The sequence below is a fragment of the Erpetoichthys calabaricus genome, chromosome 7, assembly GCF_900747795.2.
Source record: "Erpetoichthys calabaricus chromosome 7, fErpCal1.3, whole genome shotgun sequence".
NCBI lineage: Eukaryota > Metazoa > Chordata > Cladistia > Polypteriformes > Polypteridae > Erpetoichthys > Erpetoichthys calabaricus.
In genome coordinates this window covers 2,636,640-2,662,069 of record NC_041400.2, presented here as the reverse complement: position 1 = coordinate 2,662,069, position 25,430 = coordinate 2,636,640, and the positions used below count along the sequence as shown (strand labels likewise).

At 39.0% G+C, this 25,430-nt stretch overlaps 1 protein-coding gene across 1 annotated transcript in view; it reads left to right on the top strand.

Annotated features, from left to right (window-relative positions):
* LOC114654503 (protein ZGRF1-like) overlaps positions 1-25,430 on the top strand; it is a 67,905-nt gene that overhangs the window by 5,892 nt on the left and 36,583 nt on the right. The window contains exons 4-13 of the mRNA XM_028805090.2: positions 277-336; positions 2,134-2,313; positions 7,179-9,099; positions 9,699-9,760; positions 11,434-11,500; positions 11,588-11,676; positions 12,955-13,018; positions 16,025-16,683; positions 22,430-22,568; positions 24,524-24,708. Coding sequence (XP_028660923.2) covers positions 277-336; positions 2,134-2,313; positions 7,179-9,099; positions 9,699-9,760; positions 11,434-11,500; positions 11,588-11,676; positions 12,955-13,018; positions 16,025-16,683; positions 22,430-22,568; positions 24,524-24,708 — 3,426 coding nt within the window. The remainder of the gene's footprint in view (positions 1-276; positions 337-2,133; positions 2,314-7,178; positions 9,100-9,698; positions 9,761-11,433; positions 11,501-11,587; positions 11,677-12,954; positions 13,019-16,024; positions 16,684-22,429; positions 22,569-24,523; positions 24,709-25,430) is intronic.

Below are 25,430 nucleotides of genomic sequence, written 5' to 3'. Positions count from 1 at the left end.
CCAGTGTTATTACTGTATTGACTGCTCTCAGAATTAAAGCAGTTGAAAAGCTGGGCATCATTTTTATTAACCCACATTCAAAAAATAAGTGCCAATTAGTGTAACTTTCTTACTTTCTATTCCCAAATAGGCCCCCAGCAGTGGACTGGCTCCCTCTCCCGAGGTGTTTCCTGCCATGTCCCCAGTGCGGCCTGAATAGATTCTGGCCCTTTACTGTAGTTGTGTAATACACATTTCAGCTTTGATCATTGTTTGTTGAAATTGGTTTTCATTTAGGCAACACTCATTGATGACCATGGACAGGTACTGGATGCCTTGTATCTCAAAGGTCGAAAGGTATGTTTTCACTTCAGAATATATATAATTTTTTACATTGTAAGCATTGTATGTATGTATGTTATCCACCTATTTTCTGAAGTTACTTTATGTAGCTAAGATTTCACAGGGCTACAGCCTTTTCTGGTAGCATCACTTGACAATACTCAAGCAAGCGGAGACCATGAGGTTGTGGGGTTTTATCTTTATAGATAAAGGCAGGCAAAAAACACACCGACTCATTCAGGGGAATAAAGAACAGGCAAGGCTGGTAAAGGCTTTTAGTAAACTTCAGCCAGTCCTTGTGTCACTCTTGACTCTTCACACTGTTAAAAATTGATTGGTTGCAATTAGCCACAGACCCTCAAAAACCAACAGCCAACAACAGGATATCAATCAATGCCATTTTGTTTCCCATCACTTTAGTTGGAGTCTGCTGTCTATGAAATCAGTTTGAGTTACCATATGCTTATTTTGGTTCTTTCTTTGTCTACATGTTGTGTTAAATTGGTATCAAAGAACATATTTTAATTTACTTTGTTAATACATATGATTACATTCCATTACCACTGTTATTTTTTTAATCTGACTTAATATTATAAAATTGTTATTTATAAAATTTGACAAAGTGACTGGAGATTTTTAAAAATCTCCAACTATGAAAACCATTAACTAATTCTCTGAATGCACCTAAATCTTACACCATGAATTCATTTTTTTACTTGTTTTATTTTGAACCTGGCATATTTATTTATCTTATAAATATGAATGGCACTAGAGAACTGACCAGCACTGCTCCTGGGTTTAAATTCCATGTCTAGGCACTGTTTGTGGGACCTTTTGCACTTTATTCTTGCATCTGGTGTTTTTTTTTTTAATCTATACTTGGGTATAGGTTTAACTTTTTTATTGTGTAAGTGCTGATTTGTAAAGGAGACTACATTGCTGTGGACTGTTGCCATGTTCAGGGCTGGTTTTTGCCTTGTATCCATCAATTCTGAAATAGGCTCTATCAACCCAGTCTCTAGTAAAGTGCCTCCATAAAGTGGCTTTAATATTTAATGGTAATTTCTTTATAGGTGGATAATAAATGTCAGTAAATTTCAGTTACTGAGCCACTTATTTTAAGGAGCTTATCCCTTTTTGTATACATCACACTACTTTCAGGCTTATGGAAAAGTTCTGTTTTTACTTTTATTTTTTCTTTCTAGGTGACAAAGCAGTTGGTATCTGAACCTGGCATATTCCCACATCTGGCACCATAAATGCATAACCATTTGTGTTGAAAATTGCAGAGAGGTTATTAATCGGACATGAAACCCAAATTCTATTTTATTTATTTTTTTAGCTGACATTTTGCCTATGTCCAATTTGACTAACAAAATAGTCATTAAACTTATACATTTTTTGTATTATGGAGCCCATCCCTTAAGCTTCTAGCATAAAAGAGCAGGTTCAATCAAATCGGAGGTACCTATTTCTATGTATACAAATGTAATTGCCAAATGAGTAGCATGGAGCTGTGGAAATGCAGTTGATGCCGTCAGGAAGGTTCCAATTCTTATGATTCTGTTTTCTATTAAGTAAGCCTGGAGAAATACGTTAATTAATTCTTTTCTGTATTTTCTTATCTAGTGCATTTTTTATATATGCAAAGTGGCAGAAATCAGGTATGATTATGTGGGCAGAACATCACGATGATATTAGCTCACTTAGGAAAAATGTGCAAATTTGAAAAATAACGTTTTAAAAATTTTTTTGACCTATCATGAATTTAAAGTAACCGTGAGTGATTAAATTTCTTTTTCTTATATTCAGGTTAATGTAGGTGATGACTTAGAAAGTGACAGATATTTAATCACGGTGGAAGAGGCAAAAGCCACTGGTAACCAAGTTCCTTGTCCAAGTCTTAAAGCATCTCGGCAAAATGGCAGTCACTTGAACCCCCCACTATCTGCCAGGCAATATTTACCAGTTGGGTTAAAAAGAAAGCATTCAGTAAGTGCTTATTTGATTTTTTTTTCAGGTTTGTTTTACCAGTTACCTAGTGAAGTGAATTATTAGTTTTATTTATTTACTGTATATCTCTCTATTATAAAAGGAAATCCTGGAAAGCAAAGCAAAAGCAATGCTATGATACGTGATCCTCTCGGAAGACAATTTTAAGGACCCGCGAGACCAAAGACACTTGCCACGGTGCAAGACACGCCCTACTTACAAGATAAGACCACGGGCAGAAAAAATAATCAGTAGTGCAAAGGCAGTCACGCAGCACACACAGCTCATGGCTCTCGGTGCATATAAAGTGTATAAGGTCAATACGGTAGAAATGAAATGAATAGGGTAGAAATGAAACATCGACGACTAAATGAAGACGAAAGAAAAGCGCGGAGAGAAAAAAATACTAAAAAGAAAAACAATAATCTAGGTGCAAATTTAGAAAATAAAGGAAAGTGATAATCAGCCCAGAACAAGTGGAATTGAAAGCAAAGCACGTCCAATAGGGCTCAGAATTAAAAGATTAGAACTTCATAAACGGGAGCAGCGTTATATATCCTGCAAGAAAGAGATTTAACCATGCCCGGGCCGGAAATAAAGGACAATTATTGTTTTTACAACGTCAAGCGAGATAAGTCAGTGAGCCATCATTTAAAACAAGTCCACAGACCTCTAACTCAGCAGTTGTTGGATTGCTTTTGGCAAACACGCATAATGTGCTCCCAGGTCTTAAAACAACGACATGCGACAAGCAGAACAGGCAGCTCACCAGCAGGTTGAAGCCTTTTTTGTTTTAAGTGACTGATAGGTCCGATTGAGGGGGGTGGAGTACAGCACAGAAGACTGATAGAGGGGTACTGATTGATGTGGTAAGGGGAAGGCGAGACCCGGGGGAGGAGGAGTCGGAGAGGGTGCTAGACAGTTGTGTTTGGGGTTACGAAGTCAGCGATTGTTCAAGTAAAACTTTTGTGACACTTTATTACGTCAGTCACTACAGTATCAAAAAAAAAAACATAGTAAAGATCTCATTAGCGCAAACAAAAGGTGATTAATTATCAGAGCCAGGTGTAATCGGGGGAAAAATAGCAGGACAAAGCAAGGTCATACCACAACAGTTAAAAAAAACAAGTAGAATTTCACAGAATACACAATTCGGTCAGGTGTATATTTATGATGATGGAGAAGCGATGCAAATTTTAACAGGCGACAAGTAAGGTGATGTATATATTCCGCGAATAACATTAGACACCAAAGGAGATCGTGATATGCCATTCATATTAAATGTTTACAGTTTACCGTGAGAATAGCTTTTGCTATGACAATTAACAAATCAAAGGGACAACCATTAGAAAACGTCAGATTAATTATTAGAGAAACAGAAACAATATTCACTCACGGGCGATTATACGTTGCGTTGTCACAATGTATCTCCAAAAAAGGTTTTAAAAACTAAATGTGATCCTGAAGAAAAGGTAATTCCATATATTTTTTTTAATAAACCTTTAAAGTGAAAAGTGCAACTAATGAAACTGAAACAATTCCAAAGAAAAAAAAAGCTTTTAAAATTGTATATCCGATTAACCAAACAGCGGCACGGTGGTGCAGTGGGTAGCGCTGCTGCATCGCAGTTAGGAGACCTGGGTTCGCTTCCCTGCGTCGAGTGTGCATGTTCTCCCCGTGTCTGCGTGGTTTTCCTCCGGGTGCTTCTTCCCACAGTCCAAAAACATGCAGGTTGGGTGGATTGACGATTCTAAATTGTCCCTAGTGTGTGCTTGGTGTGTGTGTGCGAGCCCTGCGATTGGCTAGCGCCCTGCCCCGTGTTTGTTTCCTGCGTTGCACCCTGTGTTGGCTGGGATTGGCTCAAGTAGACCCCAGTGACCCTGTAGTTAGGATATAGCAGGTTGGATGATGGATGGATGGATTAACCAAACACAGAGGTTGGCGAGCTAAGCGAGCAGGGTGCGGAGCCCCCTAGTATTTTTTATTATAAAGCTCGTAACTACATTGATATTGTGATGGACTGATAGATCTGAAAATTCGGCAGGTACAATGAGAGGCCTTGAGTAACAACATAATCAGAGCATTCTGGTATATCTTTGTGGGGAATCTTAGTGGGTGGATTTTTCTTGAGGCATTGATAACATGTCTTTTGTTATTGTCAACTCGGTGATTACCAATAGAGAATTAGTTGATTCCTGCAAACCATTTTTTGGAGTAAACACTGGAAAGTTTAGCTTGGCAACAGGCCTTTGTTCGGTGTTGTCATGAGTTTTAATGATAGCTGAGGCTACCATATGTTAACCTTAGTCAGTTTTCTTTTTTACATGAAAAACTAGACTTCCAGACTGCTTTGCTTCCACACATTTGCAGCTACTAGACCCGATGAGATTGTAGAACAATTTAAAACAAAACAAAACTGGCATGGAGTACCAGTCATTTAGAAAAAATCTGCTTACAAGGGAGCCCTTGGTGGGTAAGAAAAAATGAATGATATTTCTAGTATAGAATGTTCAGCATTTTCTGTAATAACAGTTAGTAATACTAATGGATCAGGGATTTAAAAACCAAACAAATTTGAGAAACAAAAGCACCAGAACGTCTGTTTGTGAATTATCCATCCATACTGCAGTATGTTTATAAAGGTCAGATTCTCAGACCCACTTAAGGCTCATGTGGGACTGCAGGATATGCCATCGGCATTTGGTGCAAGACAGGCGACAACCATAGACATGATGGTAGTTCTCTGTAGAATGACATTTATATATACAGTACATGCAAGGTCACACTTACATGGATCTAATTAGGATAAACCTCTACAAATACAAGGAGAATGTGCAAATTCCACAGAGAAGCAATTAATCATAAGATTCAAATCCATCCATCCATTATCCAACCCGCTATATCCTAACTACAGGGTCACCGGGGGTCTGCTGGAGCCATTCTTAGCCAACACAGGGTTCAAGGCAGGAAACAAACCCCTGGCAGGGCACCAGCCCACCGCAGGACACACACACACACACACACCAACCACACACTTGGGACAATTTAGGATCGCCAATGCACCTAAACTGCATGTCTTTGGACTGTGGGAGGAAACCGGAGCACCTGGAGGAAACCCACGCAGACACGGGGAGAACATGCAAACAGATTCAAATCCAGTATATCAAAATTAATGAGGCTGCAGTGTCCTTTGCTAACCACCCTATAAGTAAATTGTAAAGTTTAAAATATTAAACTGAGGCCAGGTACGGAGAAGAAAACAAAATTCCAATCTACAAACAATTGGCAATTATAAAAGGCAAAGTGTAACTGTTAATCACTATGTTTGGTATAATTATTTAAAAAGAAAAGCAACTCTGATAGGAATGTGCTACATTCAAATAAAAGATATTCTGCCTTGATTTGAATACTGATTTGCTGATCTTTTCAAAATTGTATCTGATACCCACAAATGTTATTTTTTTTCTTCTTAAATCAGATGATGTTCCTTTCACCTGTTTGACATCACACATTACTTTTAAGTAAGACACATTTGTTTTAGTGTACACACTTACATGGTACTGTGACAGTTAACCTATCAGTTGTTGAACAGCTGCTTTGTCGTTTGTGGACTACTGGGTTTGTTCTGTTGTTTGATTCAGGTCTGTATTTTCAGAAAGTATCTCAATAGGTAGCCGATATTCTGGATTTGCCTTTTTTGACATGATCAAAAGTTATTTTGTGTTACCCATTTAGCAAAGGTATTTATTAGGGATGCACCGATACCACTTTTTTGGAAAACGAGTACGAGTACTTGCATTTCAGTACTCGCCGATACCGAGTACTTGCCGATACCGAGTACTTAATAAAAACATGATTTAAATTTACAGGTAACAGCTTTAGTCATATAATTTAACAAAAAAAACAAGAAACTCTCTTCTATCCACTGGGAGGTTAGGCTAATTAGCGACACAGGGCTAAAACTGCTTGTCCAAATATCCGTGGTGAAACTAAACGCAGAGGAGGCTTGCAGTAGGCTGTGGATATGTTTTTTCACGGAGTCGTGTAGTTTAGGCAGCTCCGTATCAGTCATGTAGCGGCGGCTTGGGATATCATATCTGGGCTCCAGAACATGGAGGAGACGCAGGAATCCCACATTTTCTACCTCCAAGAGTGGCTGGTCACTCAATGCAATGTACTCGATAATTGCCTGTGTTATTTTCACAGCACGTGGGTTGTCTCTGGACATTTTCTCTCGTCTTGCAAGATTTTGCTGCAGCGTGGGTTGTGTTGGTTTAGAAGCATGGGTAAACTCTTTGTACTCGTTGTCGTGTTGGGATTTTAGGTGCTTGATTAAATTACTTGTGTTAAATGCGCTACCTTTTGAGCCTCCTCTGGACAATTTCGCTGAGCACAATTTGCAGTCCGCCTTTGTTTTGTCGTCTTCATTCACTTTGAAATAGTTCCACATGGCTGACATGTCTCGCCTCACCTTGCCTTCTCCCCGCTCTGAGCTGCAGCCGGGGCCTGGGGGTGGGCACTCGGCGCCTGTGATTAACCCCTTACACGCCGCTCAAACATAGACATTTCTCAGACCGTGGTATCGGTCCCCGGTATCGGGGGACTTTTAACGAGTACGAGTACTTTAGAAAATGTGGTATCGAGGCCGATACCAGATACCCGTTTCGGTATCGGTGCATCCCTAGTATTTATTTGAATTCTATTTAGCTTTGATATTTTAGTACCAGATGAATGGTTTGCTTTTATATAATTGAGAACATAAATCTAAACACAAGGTGCACATGGCATTTTCAGTTTGCTTGTGCTTCTATTTTTTCCTTGTTAGAATATTTATATGTTTAATATGTTACCATTTTATTTTACAGGGATACCGAGTACCACAACAGATTCAGAAGAAAGCAACCACAGAAGAAAATAAACTATCAAGTGCTCAGTTACACCAATGCATCTCAAACAGCAGTCACTCCCCAAAATTGTATAACCAATCTCTTCTGTTTGCCACTATTACCAATAAACAAACCACCACAATAACCCGTGGTGTGGATCAAACCATAGGCACCCATTTGGATGTTCCTTTAACAGACCAAATTGTTCAAGCGTCTTCTTCATCCGCATCCTCTGATTTGCCAACACCCACTTCTTGTGTAGAACCTTCTTTTCACCCTGGATCACAGGAGAGCACTGAATATGTGACAGACAAGGAGCAGAATTTAAAACTTCCTCAGGATCTTCCTACCTTTGGTCACTTTAATTCTGTCAGTAGTGCATCCAAAAACATAAGAAACACAGCGGAAATTTTAGCATTACTTGGATCTGATAAATCCCAAAAGGATGCTTTACCAAAATGTGATACAACTTCAGTCATTAAGTCTTTTAAAGCAAACCCTTTTATAGACCAAAAGAGCAGCCACCTTTTTCAAAACTCAAAAAGTGTTCAACCAAAAGAATTGTCCTTCAGTTTATCACATTCTTCAAGTGCAATTTCTCCTAAAGATAACTTGAGTAATAATATCTCCTTCGATTACAGTGTACAACGTGAAGCGGATATGCAGTTAGATTGTAAAAGTATAAAGAATGATGATTTGCTGTGTGCACAGGATCCTTTAAGCACTGCTTGTAAACTGAACAGTATTTATCAACGCAAGTTAAGCCAGGCAAAAAGGAGTAAATGGGAAGCATTTTTGCCAGAGAAGAAAATGGAGGCTGTTGAGTGTAATGATTCTTTAGTAAACTTGGATGACTCCACAGTCTCACATTCTCACACACCTAATGTCCCTTTCACGTCAGTGATGAGTAGCCAGGGTGACTGTGACTTTCCAAGTGTAAATTTCAGTTTGCTAGAAGACTTTAGCCTGGATGAAATGGAAAGCACGTCTGCAGTAAGTAGTGATCTCAAATCTGAAGAAGATCTGTCAAACCCTACCGATAAATGTGCACTTCATGGCATCACTGGTACATCTGAACAGCACAATCTGGAAGGCATGGATAACCTGACTCTGCCCTGTGCTGATGTTCATCTGGCAGGGAAAGATATAAGTGCACAGTTGTCTTCAGAGAGACGGGTGAACAATCAGAGTACTGGTAACTCAGACCAGACATTTCAAACATCTGCCATGGACCAAGAATTAATGGTAAATGAATTGACTTTCGCACATATTAAGACATCGAAGTATGGGTTAAAGCAAGCACTTTGTGGTTCTCCCGCTTACTCTGGTAGTCAACAATTAGGTGATTATAAACTTTCAGAGACCCCTTATGAGGAGAAGTCACATTTAGAATTTGGAAAATGTCTGATAAACTATGAGGTGGTGAAGGAAAATTCACCCAGATTGCCACTTCAGGAAAGATCACAGTGTGAGAAGCTTGAGCAAAACCTTGAAAGAGCAGTTGGCAGAAAATGTAACATGCAGAATTCTGAAGACCCAGTTAACGAAACTGTAAATCAGATAACGGTCACCCAAGCCCAAGGTGAAAACACACCTGACTTAAAGACAGATGACAATTTTCATAGTTTCCCTGAAGTAAATCAGGATAAGAACAGTGGCTTGAAGGTGCCAGTCATAGCCCAGGGGTTTTCCACGGCCTCTGAATATAATTTGTCAGGCAGCACAGGAAGAGAATGCTGTGGGAATGAATCGGCACAACTACCATTTGAAAATGAGGAGCATCTTTTACTATTAAAAAAGCTTTCTCAACATAGCAGTGCCCTGGAGAGCCTGGAGGAAATGACGTCTTCTTGTGGCCAGCTTGATAGTTGGACCCGCAGTAGTGTCATGGACAAGACAGGTAAAGCTCATGTGGCTACATGGATAATAAATTGAGGATGTTGTTATGTAGAACACATAGTGTAAATCAAAACTAAGCTTGAATTTTTCTAAGAAATTTCGAGTATCTGGTATTGTGGAGCCTCTACAACTTAACCAAGCTAAACTTTTGGGTGCTCCACGTCTTGTGAATGCAGTGTCAACAGTTTATCTGAACCTGCCTATTCCTTTAAGGCCGAGTTACGCAGGCTTGATCCCAAAGTGCCGCTGCAGCTTCAGGATTTCTTTCAAATCTGTTTTATCATTTGAGGTCACGTCCACTGTTAACAAGTAAAACAAGTCCAGAATAGGTTTTTCTACATTGATGCATTAAATTTAGAAACTAATTAACATGAAGTTTTATGCCAAGACTCCAATTACAAGTAGGAGCTCATTGATAAACTGCTGCAACCTTTAAGTGTTGGTCCATTCATACTTAAGATGTGGTGGTGTAAATGAAGTCATGGGCTTCATTTCTTATTGTACCTGAACATTTAAGCTAACTTTAGCTGGGCTACACTGATACACTGCAGAGTCAAAATGTGTAATAAGTTTACATTTTGTTTTTCTTCTTTTCTTTAGGGGTTACAACGGAAGCCATAGATTTGAAAACTGCACACATTTGTAAGGAGACCATCCATGAGGTAGATACAAGCATGCTTTCACAGAAAAAATAACTTGCGTTTAGTTAGTTCAATCACACTGTTCATTTAATTGATAAAAAGGATGCAATACAGTGAACATTTATGCAGGTGAAATTAAGTGTAAGGAGAATTGCATGTATCTGGAATGATATGCTTAATTCTAGTCCTACTATTATGACTGTAGTCTTCATTGCTCTCTTTTGTCAGCTTTCAGACAAACCAGAATTCAATTCAATTAATGCTCATTAAGCACATTTCCACTTATGCGCCATGCAATAATTACAAATATACATATTGTGAAAGATAAACACAAAACATATTATTGAACCATCATGCAGTATGTACAAAATTGCATATATACATGTGTGCAGTCTGGTTTAAAGTTCATATTTCAATTGTTCTCAGTCAGCTTCATTCTGAAAAGAATTTTGGGTGGACAAACAACGTCAGTGTCGTTTGGAAGGAAATCCATTACTGGTGATGTAACATCCACATCATGGCACACTACACACTGCAGCTACTATAAAAGTGACTCCTTTTGGTTTTTGGTTTCTGTCCGATTTCTTTTGTTTGACTGTCCAAATTAAATTTTTGTAAGTGATTCGATATGAGTAAGAGTAAATATTCTTACTGAATGTGCCTCATATGTGAAAATTTAATAAAAACAAATAATCCGAGAAGTATAACCTAATAAAATAGCCAAGAATACCAACAGCACTCTGGTTGTTCCACTGACTTACATGGTGTTCAGGGCAGGACATAAATGAATTTGTCAGCTGGTGATGACAAGAAAAAGAAATTCGGGGGGAATCCTAACCCTTGATTTTCATGTAATTGTCACTTTAATACTTGTATGCAGTAACCTTTAGAGCCAAGACTGGAGGGAGTGAAATGTTGATGGATTGGATGCAAACCAATAATAATAATAATTCTTTGCATTTATATAGCGCTTTTCTCTGTACTCAAAGGGCTTAGCAATTGCAGGTTAAGGGCCTTGCTCAAGGGCCCAACAGAGCAGAATCCCTTTTGGCATTTTACAGGATTCGAACTGGCAACCTCCCGATTGCCAGTGCAGATCCCTAGCCTCAGAGCCACCAGTGCATTGACAGTTTCAGAATGTCAAGGAGACATTTGGTTGCCTCTGACAAGATCAAAATTTTGGGTGCCAAAATAGTCTGTTGTCCCTCCCTGACCAAATACGATACACGTACAAAATGTTGTTGAGATTAGCCCAAGGGTGTGGAATTGGACTTTATATATAAGATAGGGGCAGCATGGTGGCTCGGTGGATGGATATAAAATAGGGCCTTCAGTCAAGCTGCAGTGAGGGAAAATGAAAAAAGGTTCTACAAATACTGGGGTAATATACAGACCTGAATGTGCCTTTTAATGCTGTAGCCTAACACAACTATGGTAAAACATCCATCCATCCATTATCCAACCCGCTATATCCTAACTACAGGTTCACGGGGGTCTGCTGGAGCCATTCCCAGCCAACATAGGGCACAAGGCAGGAAACAAACCCTGGGCAGGGCACCAGCCCACCACAGGGCTGTGGTAAAACATTTTGCACAAAATGCCTTATAATCAAAAGAAGGTCAATAACCAATGTAAGATTTAATATAATGATTTCATATGATTAAATAATTTTAAATTTTGTTTATTTATTTTAGTTCCCTGCCTCCCAAACAAGTTTTAAGATGAGTGATACTTTAGAAGAACCCGTCAATTCTGCCTCAGGTACAAATACATAGTGTGCTTTAATGATTTTTAAGACTCCTACTTGACAGTTCTGTTAAATGTTTTCTTGTTTTTATGTACATTTAGCTCCTTTCCAGTGGTTGTCGCCTACTTCAGATGCTGACGTGGATTTTGAAAGCAGCCAGTGGTCATTCTGGGAACCAAAACATCCATTGGTACGCGTGTTTCTTACCTTGTGGCAATCAAAAAACTAAAATCTACCAAAAAGTAAATCGATTAAAAACCACAGCTCACAACTTTAGCATTTTAATCCTCCAGCTTTCAAAGTTAAACTCCATAAACAGTTATTCATTGACCAAACTTATATGTTTGTGATTCACGTTAAAAGGCCTTTGCAGTTTTCCATTTGTCCTTCTTCATCTAAAAGTATAGAAAGTTAAATTAGAGAATATTTTTTATTATGAATATCCTAGTGAAGTACAAAATTTGTGGTTTGAAGAAAATGACAACAGTGGTAAAAATTTACATTTAATTTTAAAGGAACTGGTGCTTGAATTTCCATTACCAGATGCATTAATTGGGGGTATTAAACTGGGCTACTGCGGTGGGTTGGCACTCTGCCCGGGATTGGTTCCTGCCTTGTGCCCTGTGTTGGCTGGGATTGGCTCCAGCAGACCCCCGTAACCCTGTGTTCGGATTCAACGGGTTGGAAAATGAATGGATGGATGGAAACTGGGCTATTGGATTCTTCAGTAAAGCATTTCTTACATATTGTTCTGGTATGTAAGAATATACATACTATACTGGTTATTTATGCGTCACCGGATATGCAAAGTTTCACATGTAGGTCATTCTCTAAATTTTTAAAATGAATTCTGTATAATTTATTATATCCAAGTATAAACTTTTAACCAGTAGCCAAGCAATAATGAAGTGCAAAGCCAGCCAATAGATAACTAGTTAACTCATGGGTCTCAAACATGGTTTCTAGAAAGTCACATTTTTTCCTCAAACCAATTTTTTAAATATATGAAATTTATATAATTTATTACAATTTTGAAATGTTTATTTCTTAGCTACTGGTGCTGATCTTCTCATTCACTGTGCGAAGGCTATACTTTGCTTGAATTGATGTTTTGCATGGTGCAAGCTTGACCTAGGTGCAGTCGTGGGACAATTAATTGGTCAAATATTGGTAGTTTTAATTGGCACCAGTGTGACTGGTCATTTACTACAGTGCATTATTTATTGCAGTGGGGAATTAGCAACATCTAAAATACAGGGCAGAAAAGGATTTTTGAGGAATTAGTTGGGACATGTAAATTGGGGTGAAACATCTGATTGCCTCAAGAAATACTGGCTGTCTGGTCATGTTAAGCTGGGCTCACAATTTTCTTCATTTTATCATTTCTTTTCTTCACTAAATATGGTAACAATACAGGTTGATATTTTTTTCATTTGTTTATTATTTTTATTTTCTTTTTGTGTTCTAGGCAACGTCACCAGCACAACAGGTGCCTTTACAGTCAGCATTTTTATTAAGAAGCTATAACAAAGGTATGGTTACTAAAATTATATAACAGAAGTGATCAGAATTTGAGATTGTTCAAGCGGTTTAGAGGAGGGTTTGTATACTTTTTATACAAATGACTAACACACAGAGCTTTGATAGACCGGGTATGCTGAGAACCAAGGGGCATCTTCTTGTATAAGCAGGCAGATAATGCCTCATCTTTAGTCCTTTAACTATATACTCAACCTTCTGCTTTTTTTTAATTTTTTTTTATCAATCTTCAGTAGACTGGATCCTAATGCTTGCTCTAATTTGTAAGTGATGATAAATTCAGACAAGTAAGCAGGGCCTCGGCCATTTAGGGCTTTATATGTAAGAAGAAGGATTTTGAAATAAACCCTAGTTTAACTGGAAGCCAGTGTAACATATTAACTACAGGAGTTATGTGGTTGTACTTTGTAGTTCTTGTAATGATTCTTGCAGCAGTGTTTTGAATGAACTGAAAGCTGCATATAGATTGGTTTGAATTGCCGTCGACTCATGTATTGCAGTAGGCAATACTACTAGAAATGCATGAATGAATCTCTTACAAATATCTCAATTTTCCATTTTTTTTTAATGTGTACTTATTATTCGTATGCTGCATACTATTCTGACTTCAGTTTATAATGTTGCTCACGTTGTTATGAAACAAGCTTTACTTAAGAGAACAAATGCTAACTACAGTCCTTGGAAGCAGTGCCAAGTGGATCATGGAGACAACACATTCTGCAGAGAAAGATCCCATGTTATAAAACAGGTTCTCACTTCACTTACATTTAGACGGTCTGTTCTCAAGTTCAAATGCACAAAACATTTTAACCAGCATCAAGGTCTAGTTTAGTTTAATCCTGTGTTTTAACTTGGCATCGAGGCCTAAAAGCTCACCTAAGTGTTTTTGTGAATCAGGAACAAGGTCATGTTCTACCTGGAGAACAGAAATAAAGAAACTGTGCTCCACTTGCTCCTAACAACTTTAAGTTTACATTTCTTCCATACTGACATAATATGCATTTTTTTTTATAAACTGACATTTTTAAGAAAACAGTTTAAAAGTGTTAAGTGCAATAAAAAATGTTCTTTCCATAGTTTTATAGAGTGAGCACTGGCTGGGCAAGTGACTTGTTCTGGCTAACTTGGTGATGGGAACTGAAATGGCAACTATGGGCTTTACAGTCTGGTACGTTGGCCTCAAAGGTACCACATCTTCTAACTGGATACCTCAATAAAGATGTCTAAAAATTACTTAACATGCCTTAAAAGAACTTTGTTTCTTGGTCCTTAACATCAGCAAAACCAAGGAACTGGTTATTGTCCTTCGCCACAACAAAGCACCTCTACACCTGATTAAGGGAGTTGCTGTATAAGTGCTCTCCTACAAGTAATTGGGGGTCCACATTAATGACAGGCTAGACTGGTCTTGTAACCCAGAAGCACTAAACAAGATTGGGCAGAGCAGGCTTTTTTTTATGGAGACTGCATTCCTTTAAGGTGGATAGTGGCATCCTTCACATCTTCTACAACTCTGTGATGGTCAGTCTGGGCTGGTAACATCATTTCAAGAGAGGCCCACCGAATCAACAAGCCAATTAAAAGGACAGGCTCAGTTATGGGGCACACTCTGAAACCCCTGGAGGTAGTAGTAAAGGAGAGAGAAGTAAAACAAAACTCAACGTCATTATGAACAACACACCTCTCCATGATGTACTGACACTGAGGACTTCAGCCAACAAATTATTCAGCAGAAGTGTGTCAAGAAATGGTACAGGACTCCTTTATACTATCGACAAAAACTAAGCCACCATATTTAATTTAACAAAAGGAGCTCTTTATTAGCATTAATGCTGATCCAGAACTTTAAAGTCCTGAATACCCAGTTAACACAGTGTTCACTCTATAAAGTTTGAAAATCACTCCCCCCTTTCTCTTATCCGTGTTATAAATCAATCCCAAACTGCACAGTCTATATAAAACAAGAGTTATGTCATGTCTGGTGACTTCTAGGTTGGCATAGTTAGTAAACACATTATCAGCTTTATTGCTTTCAGGGCTCATTAATTGTTTTATCAGTAAGAGCCTATCTTTAAACTCCATTACACTCCTTTAACAAAACAGAACGTAAGTCACATCACCTTTATATAACACTAATGCCTGCTAAAGTCCTGTGGAAATATTTTATGGCTATGATGTACTTATTAAGTACATATAAAGATTCAGATTTGGTTAAAATATAAAGAAAATGACTAGTATGGAACTATTTAACATTCCTGAAACCCAGTTCATTATTTATTATTAAACAACAAAATGTATTTTGCTAGAGATAGGATTTAAGGTTAAACAATCAGAAAGGAAACCCTGAATAGAGACACACATATACATACTGTAAATACAATACAAAGGGAGCATATAATCTTCCACAATACCAACAGCAATATTCCTGGAATAGCGCCTTAGAGTGACTAGGACAGCCAAGCCAGCCATTTTCTTTCTTTTTAATTTTCTTGCTTTTTAGTCATTCTGGTGTGTGTTCAGACCATAATGTGAGTGAGTGTTATGTGTATATACGGATAAGCAAAATTTATAGGCTCTCTTTTAGAGGGGTTGTCTAGTATTATGCATTCTTTTAAAGTGTCAATGCCTGCAAAATCTACTAATGGTACTTACTGGGAAGTTAAGCAAAATGACACCTTTTGTTGGCTAACTAGAAAGATTACATATGCAAGTTTTTGCGGCAACTTGGGCCCCTTCTTCCAGCAAGATTATAAGGCAAGATTCCATCTTGCCTGAAAAAGGGGCCCCACGTTGCCTCTAAAACTTGCATATTGTAATCTTTCTAGTTAGGCAATATAAGGTGTCATTTTGCTTAACTTCTCACTACATCCATAATGGCTAACACGGTACAACACCTTAGTACTAATGGTACTTATAAATTTGTTTTCAAAGTTGGCTACTATAACTGTGAACATAAACTGCAAATACACTTTATAATTTTTAATGTTATTTTGCCTTAGATGGAGAATCTGCCTCAGATTTGGGAGCGACCAGGGAAACTGCATTTGGTCACACCTCCTCAGTGAGAGTTCCAGCCTTCACCCCACAGACGGCATGTAATCATCCTGAAGTACCTCCAGACACTAAGTCCTTTTCAGATGCAAATAAGTGCAACGAGGTTGAACAGTGCTTGGCAGTTTCCTCCTTGAACTGTTTCCACAAGCACTCACCTAGCCTTTCTTTCTGCAGAGTCAGGCCTGGGGACATAAAGGGTGAAAGAGCCTTGTGCAAAGAGGGCACTGAAGCAGGCACACAGGAACCTAGACTGTCAACAATACAGCATGTGACTTCCCAAGAAAGACAAAGTAAATGGCTGAAGTATCAAAACACTTCCACCTCTGATAGAATAGCTCGAAATAGCGGTGAATGGAGTGGAACGACACAGGATGAGAAGAGTGGGAGAAAGGAGGCTGTGATGCAGAAAGATGTTCCTGAAGACCCTCTCAATATCCATCTGATAAAAGAAACACTGGTTAAACAGTACCAACCTGTTTGCGAACAAGGTATAATGGCAGGGAAGTGGGTGCATTCTTTGAATTCAGGCAGAGCTCATCCCGGCTACAATCACTGGAGCAAACGCAGTGCTTCTAGTCTCTCGGGAGCTTCATCAACTTTGCAGGTTTGAATTATTTTCATCAAATAAAAACTGATAATACATTCTGTATTAGGATTTGATTTAATCCTCTGTATCATCAGCTGTTTCTATCACAAAAGTAAATTTGCTCATTATTATTTAACTCCTAAATGGCCGTGTTAAAGCACACACCCACGCCCTTTAACTATTTTTCATTTTTTTCATGTTTATTTTGAAGGAGCCCTACAATGATGACATTAAACCCTATTGTGATGAAAACTAATACATTATAAGGCTTGTTTTTATATTGTTAGTATTCTACTATAGTGATGGCTCTGTGGCTAAAGGATCTGGGCTGGTAAGTTGAGGGTCCCAGCATTGACATTAAGAATGCTACTCCGTTGGGTCCTTGAGCAAGACCCTTAACCTGCAGTTGCTTGAGGGGCGCTGTACAAATAGCTAACCCTGCACCCTGACACCCCCCCCCCCCCAAAAAAAACTCTGAAAAGTAAGTTGGGGTATTTAAAAACTGACAAATTCCTAATACAAGAAATTGTATATGACAATTAAAAGATTAAGAAAATCACAAAAAAACACTACTTTTATATAATATCATGTAGTACTGTGGTGTTATACCGTGTTAGACATTATGAGTGTAGTGAGAAGTCAAGCAAAATGACCCCTTGTATTGGCTAAATAGAAAGATTACAATATGAGAGTTTTCGAGTCAACTCGGGGGCCCCTTTTTCAGGCAAGATGGAATCATTGATTGCATATAATAATAATGTAATAATTGATTACGTCTTGCCTGAGTTGCCTCGAAAGCTTGCATTTTGTAATCTTTCTAGTTAGCCAGTAAAAGGGGTCATTCTGCTTGACGTCTCACTACATATAACATCATGGTAATGGTACACATCCTTGATAGATCTAGAAAAATCTTTTAGTCCCTCCTTAAAAATGTTTTCAGTCTTCTAAGGCCCTAAATAGAATCCCAGGATGTTTGCTTTAATGTGCTGCTCACATCAAACACAATGTATGGGTGCTAGATAACACAAAGAGTTGATATAAAATAAAACAGATTGTGGTGGCCAGTGCTTACAATTAGGGACCGTTGGCTTGCTGTCCCCTCACCCATCTTTTAATAATTCTTTACATTTATATAGCGCTTTTCTCACTACTCAAAGCGCTCTCCACACAGGGAGGACCCGGGAAGCGAACCCACAATCTCCTTACTGCAAAGCAGCAGCACTACCACTGTAATGCCACCTGTGAGGATAACCTCTGTTATCTGTTGAAACCTCTATCCCCCCAGCCCATTCTTCCCCTTTTCCTATGGTGTTACTTATACCCACTAGCAAACTGCTTTTCTGTTCTTCCAGTGTTTAATACTTTTGAGAGGTCTTATTGTATGGTAGGTTTTCTCTTTGACAGAGAGTATTCAGACCCTGCACTTTTTTCACATTTTGTTGTGCTGCTATCTTATGCTAACGTCATTTAAATGTATTGTTCTCACGTCAAGGAGCACTCCAGAATGACAATGTGAAAACAGCAGATTAAATATTCTTGCAAATTTTATTAAAAACTAGTCATTTAGCCCGTTACAATAACGAGTGCTAGAACAGTAGTGCACAAACATTAGTAGGAACAGTCTATATTAAATGGCAAGGGACTTTGAGCTCATTCTTTTTGTTGGTCGTATTTTTCATTCTTTCAGCCTTTCTTTTGTTGATGTTTACTTGCTGAGCTGACCGTTCTTCGTGGGCTGCTGCCATCTATTGTGTGTCTTTAATTTTCTGTGACAGTAATACTGTCTTGTACGTCCGTAATATACCTTTAATTTTCTCAGGCGGTAATACAAGCGTGTGCATCGGTAATATGCCTTTAATCTCCTCTGACAGTAATACTGGCTTGTATGTGACTGTAGTATGCGTCACTGTATTATGTACCTTTAATTTCCTCTCGCAGTAATACTGGTTTGTATTTCCATAAAACGCCTGTAACTTTCTCTGACAGTAATATCGCGCATCGCACCGTGCCCCGCGCATGCGCACTTCACCAGAAGACACACACACACGGACACCTGGACGCACACAGGGATTTTATTAAAGAGGATAAAACAGAACTGAAATATCCATTCAGACTTTTTATTCTGCACTTAGTGGAATCTCCCTTTGGCTGTCATTCGAGCCTGGAGTCGTCTTGGGTTTGACACAACAAGCTTCACACCCCTGGATTTGGGGAATTTCCTGCTATTCTTCTCTGCAGATCCTCTCAAGCTCTGTCAGGTGGGATGAAGACACTCGGTGGACAGCTGTTTTCAGGTCTCTACAGAGATGTTTAGTTTCTCCAAAATAACATCAAGTCAAGTTTTTGAAGGATACTAAAGTCCTACGCTTTATCACACTACTTGGTCATTTTATTTAATATACATAAGAAAGTTGTGAAATTTACTCTCAAATAGTTTCCTTCTGTGTCCCCATGTTCTTGTTGGAGAACTAAAGTAACAGCCATGATCCGCTGTATGAATTCCTTTCAGAATTTTTAAAAAGTTGAATCATGTCTCCTCTTAGTCTCTGTATAAGCAAGCTGAAAATGTTAAAATTCTAAATATTTCATATGAAAAAGACATTGGAAATTTTGGGGCATCTTAATTTCCCCCAGTTACGAAAAATAGTGCTTTTGGATTTTCCCATAAATTTGGGTATTCCTTCCTTTTCCATCCATCCATTATCCAACCCGCTATATCCTAACTACAGGGTCACGGGGGGTCTGCTGGAGCCAATCCCAGCCAACACCGGAGACAAACCCCAGGCAGGGCACCAGCCCACCGCAGAGCACACACACACACACACACCAAGCACACACTAGGGACAATTTAGTATTGCCAATACACCTAACCCGCATGTCTTTGAACTGTGGAAGGAAACCGGAGTACCTGGGGGAAACCTACGCAGACACAGGGAGAACATGCAAACTGCACGCAGGGAGGACCCGAGAAGCGAACCCGGGTCTCCTAACTGCGAGGCAGCAGTGCTACCCACTGCGCCACCATCCTTCCTTTTCTTTCTTTTTAATTTTCTTGCTTTATTGTGACTCTGGTAGGGCTGTGCATTGGCTAGAATCTTGTGATATGATACGTATCATAATACAGGGATTACGATTCAGTATATTGCGATACTGTAAGCAGGACGATATATTGCAATTTTTTAATCTAGTTTTAGGCAAGCTGTCCTAGCATAAAGAACACACCACCATATACATAAAATCTGAGGAAAAACAAAAAAAGTGTATTTTTTTATACAATTAGAACAAGTGGATTCTGCAACTGCATTTATCACAGTCACTGTAACTTCAAACATCATAGCGCTATTTTTGTGCAGGCTGAGCAAAGGAATTAAGATGTGCCTATATCAGTGAAAAAATAAAATAAACTGCTTGTAGTTTTAGATCCTGCTTTAGAGGTTCACAGTATGCCACAGTATTTCTCAAATATATACCTCTGGATTCAGCCATCCGTGGTAACGTCACTAGTCAGCTAGGTTTGCTAATGCCAATGTTAGCGATGTCCCTTTACACAACTCCCAGTCTTGGTTTGTGTTGTTACATGCAGTCGGGGGTTTAAACACAACACAAAATGAACCTCTGTATGTAAACTAGTAATTAAAAATCATACAATGTTTTGGAGAATCAATACAGTATCACAAAACATAATGTTGCAACACTCAACTATATTGATATTTTTTTACACCCCTACATTTTGTTGTGTGTTCAGACCACATGTGTTTGTATACTTACTTATGTATTTACTTACTTACTTACCTGTTTGTGTGTGTATGTATGTATGTATTTATTTATAGAGCTTGTAAAAAAGCCAAAGTTCCCCTGGGAACAGTTCTGTTATCTATCAATTATATAGTGCCTTTCACATTATCTATCCTTTCTATCTATCATTTATATAGTGCTTTTCACATCTATCTATCTTAATACATAATTCACCTGCCTCCTCACTCACGTCTGTCCAAAGCCGAATGCGCAGTCGCCTTCTGCGCAGCTGCCCAAAAAACCTTACGAGACCGACATTCAACCCCAACATCGCAGCAGGCGGCGGATTTACGGCCGCAAAAATTCAAAGAGAAAGGCGACTTCGATTAAAGCTCTAGAGGCCTGAAAGGCGATTTCGACTACAGCTCAAGGCTTAATTATGCATTCTGATTCAATTACGCATTCATTCAATACACCTATATCAGGTTTGTGGTGCTTATACTTATTACTATTCCATATTGTACTGGAACATTCATCATTCAATATTATACTATAGGCCTGGAAAATTCATCAGCTAACAGTACAAGCCTGTACAGTAATGAGTAAAGCGGACTACAATCATTACAAAACAACTTCTTCGTTACTTATCATTTGTTCTTCATACACTGCTGACACAAACTCGTGCCCGTTTCATCTTACATTGTCGAAACAGGCACTTTTTCTAGTCTATCTTATAGTGCATTTCACATTTATCTATCATATAGTGCCTTTCACATCTATCTGTCTCTATCTATCAATTATATAGTGCCTTTCACATCTATCGATCTGTTATATAGTGCCTTTCACATCTATACATCTGCCTGTCTCATACATAATCTTTCTTACTCATTAGGAAGCACACATTTCCGCAGTGAACAGATAGATCCATACAGTACACTATACAGTAAGTTGGGTAATGTTTTTTTCCTATGAATCTTCTCATTCTTTTTGCTTTTTTGTTTTCAATGTTATTTTCTAAATTTGATCTGATTTTTATTTATATCAGCAAAATGTTGGATTGAAGTACTTGTCAAACCTTGTTTTATGTTTAATATGATTTGTTTTTGATTTTAACTCTTTTCATCTATCCATCTATGTACCTATCCTGCTTCTCCAGGGCAGAGGTATGATGAAGCTAGAGCCTATCCCAGCAGTTATTGTGCGCAAGGCAGGAGTAACCTCTGGACAGGACATCAGTCCTTCACAGTGTGGGCACACAGACACACACTAGGGCCAATTTAGCAATGACAATTCATCTATCTTGAATGTCTTTGGACTGTGAAAGTAAACTGGAGCACCCTCCCAAAGGAAACCCACATGGAAATGGAGAGAACGTGCAAGCTTCAACCAAGGGAGCACCAAGAATGCAAGTCCCAGTCTACTTGTTGCAAGGCAGCAGCACTACATTGCTACCATGCCCCACTCCCCTTTGCATCAATAAAAGGTGAAATATCTAGAAGAGTGTGTAAACTTTTAATACTGACTATGTAGTACTAGGGTGTTGTACCATGTTAGCCATTATGAATGTAGAGAAAAGCCAAGCAAAATGACACCTTTTAGTTAGCCAATACTAACTATGTAAAGGCATACAAGTTAGGTTGGTTGGCGTCGCTACATTGGCCCCAGTGGGTGTGTGGATATGAGTGTGTTTCCCTGCGATAGACTGGCACACTGCCCAGGATATTGCTCCTGCCTGGTGCCCTATGCTTGCTGGGGTAGACTCCGGCCCTGCTGCGACCCTGGTCAGAATTGAACATGCATAAAAGAAAAAAAAAATGGCATATCTATTCATATACTGTATTTTTATCTCTCTATATTTATCAATGTCCATATCGATGGCTATGAAGACATACTGTTTATACATAGTGTGCGTGTGTATAAATGTTTGGTATTTCATCATGCTAGTATGAATATTTAACTTTTTTGTACTCTTCATGTTTTATGTATAGCACATGACTCAGATGTACCTTTGATTGTATTTTCTGTATAGAAAACCGTTTTAGAAGACCTGGCATTTCCCAGTGGGGCTATGGTGTCTGATGTTGATCTTCCCAAGAGGCAGATTCATATTCCTACCAGTTTCCAGTCTTGCACGCATTATAAACATGTATTTGCTGCAGCACTGACAGGTATTATAGCTTTGTGGACACATTTTCATTTTTCTGGTAGATTTTTGTTAAACTTCTCAAATGAATTGTTACAGGTGTTAAATGCAACTCCAGTTTACTCATCCACTCACTTACTGCTTGCCCTGTGTAAGGTTGCATTGAACAACACCCTATTAAGGCGGAATCCAGCACTAGACTGGGTGCCAGACCATCATAGTGCATACTTGCACCAGGCTCATTTAAAATTGGCAGTTAACCTGACCTGCATGTGTTTGAAATCTGAGAGGAGAGGAAAGCACAGACAAAGCCAGGCAGATTGTATATTAACTCCACATAGAAAGTGCTTCTGCTGAAATTTTAAATCTAGGACTGTGAGGTTGTAATGTTCCTATGCTGCTTAACTACACTTTCCGCTGCCACCACTTTGCAGTCTTCAATCTCCTTCACATCAACTCTACTGCATAGGATGTCATCTACCTGTGGGCATCTTCCTCCACTCTTGTACGTCACCCCATGTTCCTCCATCTTCATAAAATATGAATTCACCACCGCCATGTCCATCCTTTTGCCAAAATCCACTATCCTCTGACCTTCTTCATTCCTCTCTTTGACACCATACCTACCCATCACCTCCTCGTCGCCACTGTTCCCTTCACCAACATGTCCATTGAAATCCGTTCCAATCACCACTCTCTGTTCATCACTTCATCCAACTCACTCCAAAAATCTTCTTTCTCACCCATCGCACACCCAACTTGCGGTGCATATGCACTAACAACATTCATCATCACACCTCCAATTTCCACCTTCATCATCCTCACTCTGCCTGACACTTGACATGCTGTTCCTTCAGAATAACTCCTACCCCATTTCTCCTCCCATCCACACCATGATAGAACAATTTGAATCCACCTCTGATCCAACTGGCCTTATTCCCCTTCCATTTAGTCTCTTCACACACAATATATCAACCTTCCTTCTCTCCATTATATCTGCTAACACTCTCCCCTTACCAGTCATATTTCCAACATTCAAAGTTCCTACCCTCACTCTCTTTACTTTCCTCCTCTCCTCCTGCCTCCGGACACGTCTCCCCCCTCTTCTTCTCCTTCTTCTTCTTCGGCCAACAGTAGCCCAATTTCCGCCAGCACCCTGTTGGCTAACAGTACTGGTGACGGTCGTTGTTAACTCGGGGCTCGACTGATCTGCTATGGAAATTTGTATTGTTGTCCGCATATTGATCTGGCAAAATTTTACACCGGATGCCCTTCCTGACGTAACCCTCCCCATTTATCCGGGTTTGGAACCGGCATGAAGAAACACACTGGTTTGTGCATCCCCTGTGGCGAGGTTGTTTCTATGCTGCCTGTTGTTGCATATATTGTTAATAAATAAAATGTGAATACTCTAGAATAGGATGAAATACTGCAAGTTATATGTTTTGGTTTAACAACACAATGGCTCAAAGTTAACATTGCTACCTCTCGACACCTGCACACCAGGGTCAGATTTCAGCCTGCTTATTGTGTTTCTTCAATGAAAGTTCATTAGTGTTTGTGGTGTTAAGTGCGCACCCCACATGTTATTGTTATCTGTGAGTATTCCAGTTTACCATTCGTTTTTTTTAAGACATTGCAGGTAAGGTTAACAGATGGTAAATAAATTTGCCCCACAGTAGCCTGGCACCCTATCTAAGGGTACTTCCTGCCTTGACCCCCATGATCTTCTCGTGGCTGTGTATTTGAGCAAGATTAAGTAAATGGATTTCGGGAACAAAAAAAAGTGAAAATATGCATAGGCGGAATGGTGGCTCAGAGGCTAGGGATCTGCACTGGCAATCGGAAGGTTGCCGGTTCAAATCCCGTAAATGCCAATTGGTTAGCGCTTTGAGTAGTGAGAAAAGCGCTATATAAGTGCAAAGAATTATTATTATTAAAAAAGGTAACATTAAATGCCAATTTGCTTATGTTTTTCAGAGCATCTAAATATCCTGCTGTTTGATCTAGCTCAGAAGCTTCACAAAGCTTTGTCAAAAGTAGACATATCTCCCTATACAGCAGAGAAAACATCTGATAGTAACAAGAAGGGCCCTGTTGTTCCATTGTGTCATCATAAAGAACCAGCCCAGTTGGCCATTGTGAAGAAATGTGGTCAGAACCAGGTAAGTACAGCTTCACCTGCCTATCTCCATCATCAATGATGATGTTGGAATACTTGCATATTGTATATACCAGGGGTCCCCAACTCCGGTCCTGGAGGACCACTGTGGCTGCAGGTTTTCATTGTAACCCTTTTCTTAATTAGTGACCTGTTTTTGCTCCTAATTAACTTCTTTTGAATTCATTTTATTTGACTTGCTCTTGAAGACTCAGACCCCTTAATTGTTTCTTTTTCCCTAATTAGCAGCCAAACAATAGTGAGCTACAAAATTAACCAATAAACTATGACCATCACACAATATCTGAAAATAAAGAAAGGTGAAGGTCTCAGGAATGTTGATCTGCTCAGGTCCTCAAAACATTTTAACAGAGCTCTTAGAAAAGAGAAAATGAACAATTTCACAAATGTCTGCTATTGTACAATGAGAGCAGCAACACCAAACCATGGAATTAAAGAGTGGGTTTCATTAACAACAAGAATCAGAGCCTAATTAAGAAAGTGGTTGGAATCTGAGGCCCTGACTTAGCTGGTCTTCTGTCAGCTCACTCACTTCACATTTCATTTTTGTATGGGTGGCCATTTATGGAAAGAAATGAAGCAATTCAGATCAATGATGAAGAAATTGAGGGGAAAAAAATCTTAAAGCAATTCAATTAAAATGAATTCACAAGAAATTAATTAGCAGCACAAGCAGGGCACTAATTAATAAAAGGGTTAGAATGA